Source organism: Lissotriton helveticus, chromosome 7 (assembly GCF_964261635.1).
Source record: "Lissotriton helveticus chromosome 7, aLisHel1.1, whole genome shotgun sequence".
NCBI lineage: Eukaryota > Metazoa > Chordata > Amphibia > Caudata > Salamandridae > Lissotriton > Lissotriton helveticus.
In genome coordinates, this window is record NC_136068.1 from 1,015,415,433 (window position 1) to 1,015,431,341 (window position 15,909).

Below are 15,909 nucleotides of genomic sequence, written 5' to 3' on the forward strand. Positions count from 1 at the left end.
TCCAGGGAAATTCGGCCATCTGGTCCCCCCATAGGAAAGCGTTGCGGGCGACCAGATGGCCGAGGGAATCTGGCCGATCAGATGGCCGGGCATGGAGGTGAAGCCGCCTGGACTCTTCCCCACCCCGTCCCCGTCCCCGTCCCCGTCCCGGGACGAATGCCCGGGACGCATGGAGCCCGTCCTGGGCACTTTTCCATGCCGTCGGCCTGGAGCGCCCCGACACCCAGGGGAGGACCACCCTGGAAACCATGGAGCCCGACCCGGGCACTCTGCCATGCCGTCAGCCTGGATGGAGCCCCGGACGCCCGGGGGACGACTGCCCAAGAGCCCAGGGGACGAATGCCCGGGACGCATGGAGCCCGTCCCGGGCACTCTGCCATGCCGTCAGCCTGGATGGAGCCCCGGACGCCCGGGGTACGACTGCCCAAGAGCCAGGGGGTCGAATGCCCGGGACGCATGGAGCCCGTCCCGGGCACTCTGCCATGCCGTCGGCCTGGATGGAGCCCCGGACGCCCGGGGGGGGGGGGGGACTGCCCAAGAGCCATGGAGCCCGACCCGGGCACTCTGCCATGCCGTCAGCCTGGCTGGAGCCCCGGACGCCCGGGGGACGAAGGCCCGGGACGCATGGAGCCCGTCCTGGGCACTTTTCCATGCCATCGGCCTGGAGCGCCCCGACACCCAGGGGAAGACCACCCTGAAAACCATGGAGCCCGACCCGGGCACTCTGCCATGCCGTCAGCCTGGATGGAGCCCCGGACGCCCGGGGGACGAAGGCCCGGGACGCATGGAGCCCGTCCTGGGCACTTTTCCATGCCGTCGGGGTGGATGGAGCCCCGGGCGCCCGGGGGGGGGGGGGACGACTGCCCAAGAGCCATGGAGCCCGTCCTGGGCCATTTGACATGCCGTCGGCCTGGCGGAAGGAAACCCCGGGTGGCCTAGGGAGGTGTTACCCAGGCATAGCCTATCTGGTCCCCATGGCAGAGAACCACCAGCCTTGGAGGGGTGTCCGGGCGTACCCTGTCCCTAGTAATCCGGAGGGAAATTACCCTCCTTTCTTGTAAACTCTGCACGCGAGGTGACAGAGGGGACCCAAAGCGTGAAAGTACCCGACCTCCTGGAGCCCTCGCTGGGATCTGGGAGGCGAATGGCACCTCATCGGGACTTCCAGGGAAGTTCGGCCATCTGGTCGTCGATTTGTCGAGCCCTGGAATTGCTTGGCTGGAAGAGTGTTTAATTGCAGTACTTTTTTGTGACGCTTTTTGGCATTGTGCACTATTGATCACAGTGGTTTTCTTAGACATGCACTGGTTGCTGCATTTAAGAATGTAGTGGAGGGCATAGGAGTGAAGTATAGAGTGCACAAGGTTTACGTTAATTTAAGGGATGTGCTTGTTTGTAGAGTCTCTACCCAGGAGCGACAAAGAAGAAACCACCTTCATGCACTGTTTATAGGCTGCCATGGTAAATTAGCTAACGATTTCATTAATGTGTGGGATGTGTAACCATCAGACATGCACCGGAAGAACATAGTCATATTAAATCTCTGTAGAGAGCATCCAGGAATGACAAAGAAGAATAGCACAATGCTTTGGCTATAGGCTACCAGTATACATCATCTAAAGAGTGCATCCAGAAGAGATAGAGGGGTGACCCCCCCCCCCCTTCTCCCCCCCCCCTCCCTGCTATGGTTACAGGCCCAGGGCCCCAAGATCATGATTTAGTGTGAAGGCCCACACACAAATGAAACTAGACCAGTCATGCTCTGTGAACACAGGATATACACTAATGTGCATTGCCTGCGTCAGTGGCAAGTGAGAATAGCCTGAAGGCAGTGCTATGGGAAAGGCACACGATATAAATACAGACTGAGACAGGTCTATGAATAAGGTACATCATATTGGGTGTGCTAATGCACCTCAAGGTTAGCTCCAAGGATGGAACTAACATGTTGCATCATTAAAGTTGCGTGAATACTTACAGGTGCAAGACTTGTAACAGGAAGCAACTGAGGAGCTGTGTGGATGCAGATCGAGGGTGGCTCTGTGAATGATGTGCACTTACACTGGAGTTTGAGTAAAAAGAGTCCCTGACTGAGGTGCGCGGTCACAGTGCTGTATGTATTGTAGATTGCGGATATGCTGTAATACACCGATAGAAATGGTAGATGGAATAGAGCTGAAGCAACTTACAAAAGAAAACAGTTGTATTTTTGAAGTGCGAAATTCAAAACAAAGTGCGAGAATCAAAAAGGAATATAAATACAGACTGGAATGGGGTGCTGTAATGATATGTTGAGCTATTTGTAATCATACTGCTTTGACAAAGAAAAAAATGCTTTAAATTGCAGTTTCGCACAAAGAAGAAAAATCTCTCTAAGCTGTCTGTTCTATTTGTTTCAAACCCCACACTTAGCCTCTCTAGAAAAGAATAGGTGACCGATGTAGTGACATAAGCTTCAAATCAGTTTCCCTCATGGTCAAAGGAAGTGCGCAAACAGTCTTTTGCCGCACGCGGAGAAATAACATTTGAGGGAACTAGGCTGCAGGTTAGGGCTAGTCGCCCTATAGAGTAACCTAATGAGAGGATTTGGACAGAGAGCCACAAAAAGACACTGCCCCTTTTAAAAAAAAAAAAGTATGGAAGCGTTTCCATCAGCCAGTCTAGAGTGCACACATAGCAAGTGAAGTCAGTCACAAGTATTCCCACTTTTCCAGAGTGCCAGAAAGAACTGTCACTCAATATGAAAGTAACTATTGCAAAGACACAGCCTCCTGAGCAACAGGGACAGATGAAGCCTACCTCCAAGGAGACCAGAGTGTCGCCCTGAACACAGACTGGTTTGCTGAAACTCATCATCAACTGGCAGAGACATGTGTGGCACCTTACCAATATCACACACTTGTAAAGCAGTTCAATGTGGGATCGACTAAAATTCATACAAAATTGTGAGGATAACCACTAGGCAGAGGAATTCCACTTAGATTGTGTCCTTGTTTTTCTCATAATGATATCACGGCATGAATCGAGCACTTTCTTCGTGATTAACTGTGTCTGCATGTCCACCGAGTTGTCACGAAACTACTAAACATACCCGTATATGAGTGCATCGCTAGTCAAATGGATTCAGTGTGTCATTTAATGAGCAATACAACTAACATGGCTTAAAAAAACATTGTCAAAGTAAAAAATAAAAAAATAAAAAATGCAATCCGTTATAGAACTGTAGTCCAATAAAATGCAAGGGGGGTCACTGTAGTAAAGCTTATCATCATATGTAAGAGCCCAAGACCAGAAGACAGGGCCACCCAGGGCCAGAAAAATGCAGCAACTGCCAGAAGCAGAACATCACCGTTGACTCGGGAACCTGGAAGGTCCAGTCCTCAGAACATTGAGCTCATAAGGTAAGTAAGGTGAAAGTAAACATGAAACAAATACAAGACGTAAACACACATACCACAATAATCCAACTTGTTCACAAACCTGGAGGACAACTCATTCAGCGGTATTCCAAGGTAAGAGGAAAAGCAAAGGCTTCTGTAATCATCAGTCAACCTCCCACCCCGTCAAATAGATCAAGTAGAAAAAAGGCGTGAAATGTATAATCTACAAATTGTTGCACAAGTAAAAAATGTTGCAACCTCAAAGTTGTAGAAGTCCTAACCTTTGCAAAAATCCATCTGCAGGCAAAAATGTCATTCCAAACAAGTTTGGTGAATAATTCCGAACAAAACCTCACTAAAAAAATATTTTTTCACCATCTCGGTTACATCATCCCAAACAATTGCAGATTAGTGTTTCAAGAATGGCCTACACTAACACAAGAGAATTAGTGCTAGACTTGACGGACACTAATAATAAAGTGCTGGTGTTTCTGTACTGCTCCTTTAAGAATCTCGAACTACAAGAGGTGACATTTTTCGCATAAGCTTGCGAGTAGAAACATGTAAACATCTAAATTCACACACACTTATACGAGAATGCCTGTTCCCAGGAGTGGTTTACAATGTTCTCCAATAATACGATTTCGAGCCATCAATGCAACCACAGATAATAGGAATGGGGAAAAACTAAGCATCAGTATTCTAGCCCCTCTAAACACTCGTGTTTAGCAGACATTCTGTCATAGAAATTATCAATATATATTGCATCACCAAAAAGATCGCAGTTTTATTTTAAGTGCCAACATTTACTTATGTTTAATACATGAGTTATAATAAACATAAAAGCTAGGATTTACCGCTATACAAAAAAAATGGTTGTTTTATTCAAACACTGGAAAAAACTCAATTTGTACAATTCTCATCCTACACAGCGAGGAAAGTCTATGTCATCTCATCAATAATCACACACATCAAGGCATCCTTGTCCACAGTGCTTTCCTTCTTGCAAACCATGCTGTCTTTGGCAGGCTCACTCTGCCCAGCACAACTGCTGGCCTCTTGCACGTCCATGGGCTCAGACTTAAGATGTAGCTCTCCCTCTGGAAGGGCAAGGTCATCCGGCAAGGAGGCTAAACAGTTTTGGATCATCTCAACTACTTGTTCCAGGTGCTTCTGAAAGCGTTCTGCAGTCTCTAGGCGGTTGCGCTTCTGCACCTCCATCATTACACGGAGGGTCTCTCTGGCCTGATGGGGCCGGTATTCATTGATGAGATGATGCATGTGCACAAAGAGCAGCTTCAGGTCCTCCAGCTTCTCCTCACGCCGGATGGTCCCAGGACTTCTGATCAAAATGTCCAGCAAGTCTAGGAAGTTGACCAAGATGGACATATTTAGTTTCCTCAGTTCCTTCTTGTGGTCAAACTGCAGGGGGCAGAGCCGTTCAATGCCTTGACTCTCCAAGGGGCGAATGATCAAGTCATCACATTGGAACTGGTTGCCAAACATCATATAGCTGTCCTTGACTGGCAAAGGAGGCTTCGGGGCAAGGCCTCTGCGCACATTCTCATCAGTGTATTCCTTTATGTACTGCATAGGGGGCAGTGGCAGGGCGCTTACCTGCTGCGGTTCCCCCATGATGGGAGACGAAAACGTACCTGAAAAACAGTTCAATAGGTTATACTTCAATGGTGGCAGTAAAAAACATTCCCAGATACAACTAACAAAATATTTTAATATTTAAATATGCTTCTAGAAATTAGGCAATATTGGCATAAGGTATACTTCAGCAGTATATTTACTGAAATGTACTGACGCTAGTACGACACAGAATTAACATGATTTATTTTCATTTTTGTACGTTTTTCTCCGACTAGGGAGCAGTGGCCCACACCTAGAACGGAGAACGCAACAGGGCTGCACTGGGACTCTTCTCTTTAAATCTTGGTACATATTTTTTCGTTTGTGCCAAGGGTTTGTAGAGGGGTTTAACACGCCAGTTTCCTGTGCCAACACTATAAAATACAAATGTACTCTATTTAATGGCACGGTCATGGAAGGCTTTACTGATGTTCACTGAGAAGGGAGGCAGAAACTGGTTCCAGATTTCTTGATGATGCGGTTCATTTTCCGCAGAAACATTTTAGCTCTAAGGGACATATACCTAGCAAAGACCAGATTTATAGATGACCATACAAAACCGAATACATTTTTTTAAAAATACCCATTGAAAGCATTTTTTCCTAGGTTAATTTTGGGCCCAAGAACATTTAAATCTGTGAAACAGTTAAAGATAAATATGCAATTCTTCTTATGAAGGTGTAGGCGTCCCTTCACTTTCAATATTTTTATGGGCTGTTACAGGAGCCTAGTTGTTACTTCTGTCCTGCCTCCAGAGTAGAGAGAAATTATGAGCAGCTAAATCCATTTCGAGCAGTGGTAACTGTGGAACCCAGAAAGCAGCCCAGTCCCACTGAGTGATGGATGAAATGCGGTAGTCTTGAGTGGTGCTAGACAAGAAGCTACACAGACATCAGGATAGTGAGAGATTCTTCAGAGAGGAACCGTTTTTGGAGACAAGCTGACCTAGAACTAGCCTTACTCCGCAAAACAAATGAACATGAAGCATAGTCCCTGTAAGAACAGGAAATGTAGCTAATAGCATAACAGTGTCCATCTCAACAGAAGAAGGACGGGGTGGAAGAAAATTGAACTTTTAGTGACTAAATGCAGGGCAACAGGAGTTTTTCCAAGACTGGTGATTCTGCCCTGGAGCTCTGCTCGCAAACATATTATTAAAGTTATCAAGTTGATTCAGGTGTGTATAAAACACAGAAAACAATTTAGTGAGATTGATATAGACGAGCCATGTCGTCTATATCAAAGTACAGTACTAACAAAGCAATACTAACAAAATGTAATGCTGCCAAACTTCTTCAGGTCAGTAGTCATCAAACAGAATACCTGCTGTTTTAGTTAGTGGGTTGCATTTTGCTTATGTTCTTCTAGGCTGGCAATTGTTAAGACTGTGCAAAGGGGACGTGGAAAATGTGGACGTTAGCCTCATATTGGTCACTTTGGTGTATCCATGCATTCCACACAACAGAATCAATCTCTAAATTACAATGACCAGTTTTAGTACCACTAAGAAGCTGCAGTTGAGATCACCAAGGAGCCACTGCTGGAGCGTTATGGCGGGTAACCGTGGCACTTTTTCAAGCAATTGAATCATGGTAAGGGAGTGCAGAGCATCTTCTCTAAATGCTTGTTGGGTGAGCCTACGGATGCTGGATAATTCACCAATGACTTCAGAATGTTGCTGTGCCATATACTATTACATTGATGAAGTTGTGAATCTTGCCATTGAAGAAAAAGGTCCTTGTGAACATGTTACTTTAGAATGGTTACCTGGGCAACTGTTTGCTGCTGATCGATTACATTACATTGATACCCAGGGTCGATGGGCATCTTGCAAGGTCATCCTTGATCTTCTCGAATTGCATGTTGTGCAGTGACTTGTTAGTGGTAGATGCTTTAAAACCGTTGAGTGACCCTCATGACAAACGTCTGGACTCATTCTTTATTGGATGCCAGCAGGATAAATCGATAGCAAGGCACCCAAGGTGCTAAGGGCAAAGGTGGGCTGCCGTTAACAGACCAAACTATTGTAACACTGGCAACTTTTGTGGTAGCTTTACCAACTAACCGCTTGTTGACAGTGTCACAGTAATCTATTTATGGTGCATCGGGTATTGCAATGAGTGTGTAGACTGTACCCACTGCTGGAGGACGTTGTGTTGGCAGGCTTCTAATTTGATAGGTCTCTTAAGCGGCTTGGGAAATCGGTGTGCCATGGTGCCTAGGAAGCCGGGCCTCTTCTGTGCAAAAACACTGGGGTTCAATGTTTATGTCTCACAGTCCAGCTCCAAGTTGTCTGGATTTCATAATCATTATAGGGAAAAGAAGCACAGCTGCAGGAGGAATTTGCAGCCTTGCAACAGGAGGATATCTGATGCTTTTTTCCTATCTTCTCCAGTCTGAATGAGGGCCTGCTCATGAGAGGAGAGTGAAACTTGGTGCTGACTGACAACAGCATGGGTGTCTATGTCCTGGAAGCCACTCATCGGCTCATTTGCAGCAATCATGAAGGGCAGCCTATTTTTCCATTGGGGTCAAAACTGCAATTGTGGTGGTGTAGAAGACCAGGGTAGGACATACAGACAACTCCTTCTGGTTCAGACGGTTTTGAGAGCGATGTGAGTGCAGGGGATTGGTATGTCAGAGCCTGGGGCCACACTGCTTGTCAGTTCGCTTCGTGGAAATATCTTCCAGCACCTCACAATCCTCTCCCCGCCAATACCGGGAAAAGAGAGTTATGAGTGCTGGGGATACTTTTGCCGTCTTTGTGCCCAAGTGAGGTGCCTGAGTGGAGGAGGAGATCTTTAGCAACTGCGCTCAGCGGGTGCCGCTCCGCCGAAATTACCGGGACTAGCGCCTTGGGCGGACTGGAGGAGCTGTGTGTTTGTGCGAGTCCAGCGAACCAACAGGCAGGTAGAGAAGCGCTGCAGGGACTTGCTTTCCCAGGAGTCTCTGCTTGACCGTTTACACCTGGTCTGCGCTCCCTGCCCGACACGCCCACAGCCCACTGCAGTACTTAAATCCCATGTTCTCAACCTACCAGCGGGATACTTTTGCCGTCTTTCTGCCCAAGTGAGGTGCCTGAGTGGAGGAGGAGACCTTCGGCAACTGCTCGCCGAAATTACCGGGACTAGCGCCTTGGGCGGACTGGAGGAGCTGTGTGTTTGTGCGAGTCCAGCGAACCAACAGGCAAGTAGAGAAGCGCTGCAGGGACTTGCTCTCCCAGGAGTCTCTGCTTGACCGTTTACACCTGGTCTGCGCTCCCTGCCCGACACGCCCACAGCAGTACTTAAATCCCATGTTCTCAACCTACCAGCGGGATACTTATGCCGTCTTTCTGCCCAAGTGAGGTGCCTGAGTGGAGGAGGAGACCATCGGCAACTGCTCGCCGAAATTACCGGGACTAGCGCCTTGGGCGGACTGGAGGAGCTGTGTGTTTGTGCGAGTCCAGCGAACCAACAGGCAAGTAGAGAAGCGCTGCAGGGACTTGCTCTCCCAGGAGTCTCTGCTTGACCGTTTACACCTGGTCTGCGCTCCCTGCCCGACACGCCCACAGCCCACTGCAGTACTTAAATCCCATGTTCTCAACCTACCAGCGGGATACTTTTGCCGTCTTTCTGCCCAAGTGAGGTGCCTGAGTGGAGGAGGAGACCTTCGGCAACTGTTCGCCGAAATTACCGGAACTAGCGCCTTGGGCGGACTGGAGGAGCTGTGTGTTTGTGCGAGTCCAGCGAACCAACAGGCAGGTAGAGAAGCGCTGCAGGGACTCGCTCTCCCAGGAGTCTCTGCTTGACCGTTTACACCTGGTCTGCGCTCCCTGCCCGACACGCCCACAGCCCGCCACACGTATTATATCTTGGTCATAGGCTGCCGCTGCGCGGGAGTGCGCCGGGCAAAGCCCGGGCCAAGGGAGGGCCCGTCTGACAGTAAGAGACTGGACTGGGCCACCCCCTTTGTCTTTTAATGTATTTTCATTGTGGGCTTTATGTATTAACTGGTAAAGTTTAAAGGTGTACGATTAATAATTGTTGACAACCGCCTCATTAAGAGCGATTTCCTACATATGAGTATGGTATCTAAAAAACCTAAAGGAAACAAATCTGGTTATATGGGAGGTGGAGGGGGAATCATTGGCCCCATAGATGCTTATATTACCATGGCCGCTTCGGCGCTAGAAAAGGAGATTGATTTAACGGTTCGCCGAATATCTCTTGACCCCGTGTTTCAAAAAAGATCTTCATTAGGGAATATAGCATTAGCGACGTCCCCAGTTCGAGCCCAGACTCAGAGTGCCCTTATAACTCAGACAATCAGGGAGCACTCGATCACCTCTGATATAAGTGGGCTGGACACTAGTTTGGTTTCTTTCATGGCTTACCCGAGCATTGAGACGGGGGTCAGAAAAAGCATTGAGCAAATAAACGAACTCCTAGCTGCTCATAAATCCTCAGAAAGCACGCCGGTGTCCGCTTTAACGCGTAAACGCGGTGGTAACGGACAGAAGGGTGGGGGGGCGCATTAAGAGGATGAAAGCCATTTCACCCAAACATAGGGCAAATGTCCATGAAGACTACAACAACACTTCTACACAGGGGGTGACATCTGGTCATATACAAAACAGCTCCATTCTCGAAATAACTGATAATGCACCCAGAGACACGGTGGATATAGCGCGTTCGTTAGATAAATTTGAACACCTGGTGAAGTCTCTAATTCTTACACTTGTAGAGCGTTTAAGAAGGATAGGTACTCAGCTAGAAGCCCTTCATAAGGTTACTCTGGCTAACTCAGATACACTCAAGAAACTGGAGGAAGTTAAACACTTGCCGATTAGTGCACCTATCCTGCCTAACCCCCCCAAAAATATCCAGAAGCCTCCTTCCAAAGAGAAGTTGTCTAAAGGTGACCGTGCTTCTTCTAAGCAAGGTGGGGATAAGTCCAAAAGAAAGACCCCCCAGCTAGCAAATAAGTACGTAAAGTTAGTGTTGCAGTTACTAATAGCCAGAGTACCCCCAAGGGGCCAGGGAAAATAGACACCAAGGCAGATCAAGTAAACCCGGCGGATTCAAATAGCCGGAGCAATAATAAGAGAGTTGATCTGCCACAGGAGTCTTATCCCTTTGTAATTGTATTAGCTGGGGTCCCAGAGTGGCAAAATGATAGGGCGGAAACCTACCACGAATTAAAAAACAAGGTGATGTTTTGGTTGACGAAAAATCGGCCCCTTAGACCAGATCTACATGGGGAAATTATCAATGTTAGGAGAGTAAGCTGGGTGGGCCACAATACAAAGGATGTAGAGGGAGACTGCATCATAGTGAACTTTAGAAACTCACAAGTAGTACAGTTCATTAGTGGTTTCCCCAATCAGGATAATTTGGATGGGATCTTGTCTTTTGATTTTAAGTCATTTTTATCCATTGGCCCCTGCTATGGCTGGCAGTGGGAGTTTTCTCAATCCATCTTATGGGAGAAATTACGCCCACAGAAGGCATTGTGTTAACACTCCGGCAGTATTTACTACGTTTAGAGGTTACCCCCAAAATAATTCTCATAACATTCATCAAGTAGGAAACCTTTTTAATGTCCCTATTATCAATCGTTTTGATGCATTGTCCGATCTGGGTTGGATAGATTGACAAGTGGGGGAGAAAGTGGTAGCAGATGGAAATGAAACCCTTTTCTCTCATCATGTAACTGCCAACCAAGCGAACAAGGGTCCTCTGGAGAGGGCTGAGGAATCTGCACCAGTTACACCAAAACTAGCTTATGGTCGTGATTTTTTTAACAGGCATAAACTGTCTATCAGACAGGTTGGCCAATCTATCCAGTAGTATAAATATAAAGCTTGTAACCTGGAACATTACAGGCTTAAGAAATAAAGTAGATGACCCAATCTGGAGAGAATCTATAAGGACAGCAGATATTATTGGGTTACAAGAAACCTGGGACACAGGGAACATCCTCAGCCTAGACGGTTACTCCACGCATTTTCTTCCCGCAGTGGTATCACCCATGGGGAGGGCAAAGGGGGGGGCCTGGTCATATTAACCCCTTCCACGCTCATGACGAGCTGGGCTCGTCATGAGGTAGCCTCCTCGCACGCTCATGACGAGCCCAGCTCGTCACGTAACATGCGATACCGCAAATCTCAGCGTGCGAGCGGAATTCCGCCCGCACGCATGCGGTTAATTGCGGCAACTATCCCCGGGGTACATACTCAGATAGCAACAGGTTCTCCTTATTGTCTGGCAGTTCAAATTGCCTGTAAAGGGGCCTGCAACATTTTAATCGTAAATTTTTATAATTCTTACGATAGAGCCACTATGACTGACCATCTGGCTATGCTTAACCTGTTTTTGGCAGATTATAAGGAGGCCAATGGTAACCATTGTTCGATTATTCTTCTGGGAGATTTTAACATCCATGGGTGTCCAGATAAATGTTTGTCATTAGACCAATTAGGCCCCCTTGAACAGGGTGATACTCATTTTGAGCACTCTGCACAAGGAGCTCTCCTCGAAAAAATCCTGGCTGATAACGGCTTGATGCTTCCGCAAAGGGAAGACGAGGAGAGACCTACCTTCAAAGGTAGAGGTAGTTGTTCAACTATCGATTATATCTTCATTAGCCTTACGCTGGGGAATAAAATTAATGGATACTCTGTGGCGTGGTCGCATTTTAGCGACCATAACCCAGTGACCCTCAGCGTTATAGACTTAGTTAAAATACCTGAGAAATGTCAAAATAGGGCCGATGAGTATGACATTCGCCCGACAGATCAGGCTCGAAGGATCAGATGGGGCAGGGTTGTTCCTGAAGATTTCTTAAACAATCTCTTAATCAATTGAGGTACAGAGTTGCACACATGTATGGACCCCGAAGCAGGGGATAAGGAGGCTTTAGATGCTTATCTAACTATCTTTACTCGGGTAGCTGCGGATCTTAAACGTTCTGGCAAAGCAAAGGACCCCGAAGGGGTTGGCTGGTTTGATCACAATTGCTCACTAGCTAATCAAAAAAAAAGGACTTCCCTGAAATGTAAACCAGTTGATAGGTCTCTTGTGGCCTCTCTAAGGAAAGACTATAAAAGTGTTGTGGAAGCTAGAAGACGAGAAATTAGGGCAGCAGCCTGGGAAGAATTAACCTCCGTTGACGTACTAAGGAACAGTGCCAAATTCTGGTCTGTTGTTAATAAACCTTATTTTCACGATCCATGTAATAATCAATTGGATTGTGGTATACAGGAACAGGAGTGGTTCTCTCATTTTAAAACAGTCTATGAAGGGGTAAATATAGGGAATAGGTTTTACCCACTCCTATTTTACACTCGTATACTATATTGGTTACTGAGGCAGAGGTGGCAGAAGCAATCGGGAAAATGACGAGCAACAAGGCTCCAGGTCCCGATGGTGTTCCTGCTGACCTCCAAGTCAGATGTCAAGTTATGGTCCAAAGTTTTAACTAATGTTTTTAATAGAGTGTGTAAATCCAGCATCCTGGCTACCTGGTCTGAATCAGTCATTGTACCGATTTTTAAAAAAGGTAATGGAGGGGAATCTGTGAATTATCGCCCGATCTCGCTCATTGACTCTGCAGTGAAAGTCCTAGGTCGTGTGGTCTTGAGTAAACGAACAGATAAATTGGAAGAAACAAATACCCTTTCTATCCTTCAATTTGGTTTTAGGAAGGGGCGAGGCACTATAGACCAAAGCCTCAATCTCCAATTACTAATTGGGAAATATACAATCGCCAAAAGGGGTATGCTATACATAGCATTTATGGACTTGTCCTCGGCCTTTGACGGAGTGAACAGGTCCAAACTATGGGGTTTGCTCCTAAAGTTAGGCATTGATGAAAATATTGTGTATTTCCTAGCAGATCTGCACAGGGACCTCACGGCCACAGTTAGATATGATCGCCAGGGCAACTGCACGGGTAAGATCGGGATCACGAATGGGGTTAGGCAGGGCTTTATTTTAGCCCCCCTACTTTTTACCCTCTACATTAATGAACTGGGTGCTGTGTTAGGGGAGGCGTGCAAGGACATACCTAGGGCAGGCAAATTTGTCATACCGGCATTACTTTATGCGGATGATGCCGCTCTTTTAGCGCGCACAGCAGTAGGGTTACAACGCCGTTTAAACTCATTTTATGATTTTATGAAAGTATTAGACCTTAGTGTCGATTTTTTTAAATCCCATGTAATGGCGGTGGGTAACAATGGCAAAAAAATGAAGACCCTGCATTGTGAGGGGAATGTGTTGTCCAAGGTCTCGAGATTTCCCTACCTAGGAGTCATTTTTGATGATAGCTCCACATGGTTGCCCTAATTGGTTGCTAAACGCAATGTTTTTGCAAGGTCTACTTTGGCTGTACTCGGTTTTTCGCGGAAACTAGGAGTAAAGTCGTTGCAGGCCGTTCTAAAAGTCTATGATGCCAAATGTGTTTCTTTAGCAATGTATGGAGCAGATCTATGGGGCTTTAAAAATGTAAAGATGTTGCAGATCGTAGAGGATAAGTTCCTGAAGACTATTTTATCGGTCCCCCAATCAACCCCAGGTTACATTGTCCACCAAGAATGTGGGGTGGAATATTTGGAAGATCGAATAGCTTTAGCACCGCTTCTAAAATGGATCGCAGTGTGGTTGAACCCTGAACTGGGATTAAATCATGAGGTTTTGAGGGACTGTTTAGCCCTGGAGCATAGCAATTCCATCCCATGGCTGAGTTATGTTAAAAAATTAGCTGATATACTAGGTCGCCCAGAGCTGTTTGATCAGCCATCTAAACTAGTGAAGGGGGATGTGAAATGGGCAAAAAACACATATATGCTCCGCAAGGGACTGGACAGAGAAGATAAGGAGTTGACCAAACCAACTGTAAGGGCTCACCAGCTATTGATAAATTCCAGCGAGATAGAACTATATCTGAGAATGGTCAATAATGCTAATCATAGATTCCTGCTGACCAAGTTCAGGCTGAATAAATTCCACCTCCTTCTTACTGAACGTCCAGGTTGGACTAAGACGACAGACTTGGAGATCTGCCCCTGTGACGGATTCTCCATTATGGACACCACGCACTTTATGTTTTTCTGTAAATATCTTAACTCAATAAGAAAAAAGTTCATTCGACCTCTAATTAAAGATAAAGGGTTCAGACAAGTTAAACCGGCCCTTATGTACCTTCAGCTGTTGTCTAACACTTGGGAAATTTTTAATGTAGCGAATTTTTTGACAGTAGCCATGAGACGAAGGAAAAAAATTAAGTGGGCTAGCTGTAAATAGTGGATTTTAGGAATTGTATTGGAATGTCTCTAGTGGATGATTTTTAATGTTATCGTATTGCATGTACTGTTGCATTTTATTTTGACCTGCTTCTTGATGTTTGTATACTTTTATGGTTTTTGCTATGAACCGAATAAAGTACTTTTGACTGACTGAGTGCTGGTGCCAGGTACACGCACCTGTCAATGGATGAACAAGGGCCAGGGCACCAGCACGACAGTTAGAAGCACTCATCATGCCTGTAGCTGAAGCAGCTTCAGGTGTCCAACTTCACTTGTCAAAAGTGTTTGCTGACTCGATCAAAGGGACACAGACAAAAGGCTAGAGTATCTGGAGTGAGGCACGAGCACCCAACTCCCTTCTAATATCATGACCCAATGATGTTGGTGGGGATGTAGGTGTATGTCACGGACACCCCCCACACAAAAGGGAAGGGGTAGGAGGAAATGAACGCCCCACTTCGACCTCCTTTAACCCCTTCCATGCTCATGACAAGCTCAGCTCGTCATGCAGTACACTGGTCGTGTGCTTATGACGAGCTGAGCTGGTCATGAACCATGGAAATCTGAAAAGTTCAGCACCAAGCGGGAATTGCTGTAGCAGTCAAGGTGTTAAACAAATTGCGCACACTCAATAAGAAGGAGGCCTTGTGCTTAAACTCGCTGTGATCAAAGGGTGGGGAAACACACCAGGGTATTAAAACTGCCCTCACACACAGAAATCTGTGTCATGCTTCATCATAGGGCTGCTGACACACCTCCACGCAGACCGACGCTGGAGGTGGAGCAATAAGGAAGGGGTAGACAATACAACATGTACAAAGAAACAGTATGGGATCACAAGTGAAAGAGTGGTGCAGAAATACAATTTAAAACTAGCCATGGGATTTCTAAACCCAACTTTAATATTGGATTCCCTGACCAGAGTAAAAAGGTCCCTGGAAGACCAGTGGATGGTGGTATTTGCAGACTATAATGAGTCCCCTACCCCTCCACTCTGCATAAATGTCGACATGTTTCAGCCAGCTAACTAGGATACCCCAGCTTTCATCAGGACTCACAAGAAAGAAGATCCCATGGGTACTAACCCTACCTCCTTGATCCAAGGGTAGAGGGAAGACCCCTTCTCAGAGCAAGTATGGAGAGCCACTTGCTCACGGAGGGGGAACAGAGTTTCAAAACGACCCAAACTTGGTGTGGGAGCGAGGACAGCTCCCTACTGTCATACTTTCGTCAAGGGGAGCTGTTTGCCACCAATTGTCCCTCCCAGCGCCGTGTAGTCACCGACACACCTTGAAGCATACCTACTAACTCACAAGGTGCCACCGATATCGGCTCACATCACACGGTCTCCCGGTGAGGAGCCGATATCACACAGTATCAGGGAAAACGAGCTGGAAACCATTGTAAATAGTGTTTTTCAAACTCGTCTTCAAGGCTTTGTACTACCGCTGTGAAAACCAGCGGCAGTGGTCTTTTTAACTGTGGAATAGCCCCGGGGGGGGGGGGGGGGGGGGGGGGTGGGTGGGGTTGGGGAGGTAAGGGAATGACAGCACATCGGGGGTGCTCCAAGATCTACTGCTTCAAATCCATAGTGTTCCCAGA

General features: G+C 46.8%; 1 protein-coding gene across 1 annotated transcript in view; it reads right to left on the bottom strand.

The window, feature by feature from the left end:
* Nucleotides 1-4,140: 4,140 nt before the first annotated feature.
* Nucleotides 4,141-15,909, bottom strand: part of MED7 (mediator complex subunit 7) — a 12,450-nt gene continuing 681 nt past the window's right edge. The window contains exon 2 of the mRNA XM_078653710.1: nt 4,141-5,035. Coding sequence (XP_078509836.1) covers nt 4,323-5,015 — 693 coding nt within the window. The 5' untranslated portion in view covers nt 5,016-5,035 and the 3' untranslated portion in view covers nt 4,141-4,322. The remainder of the gene's footprint in view (nt 5,036-15,909) is intronic.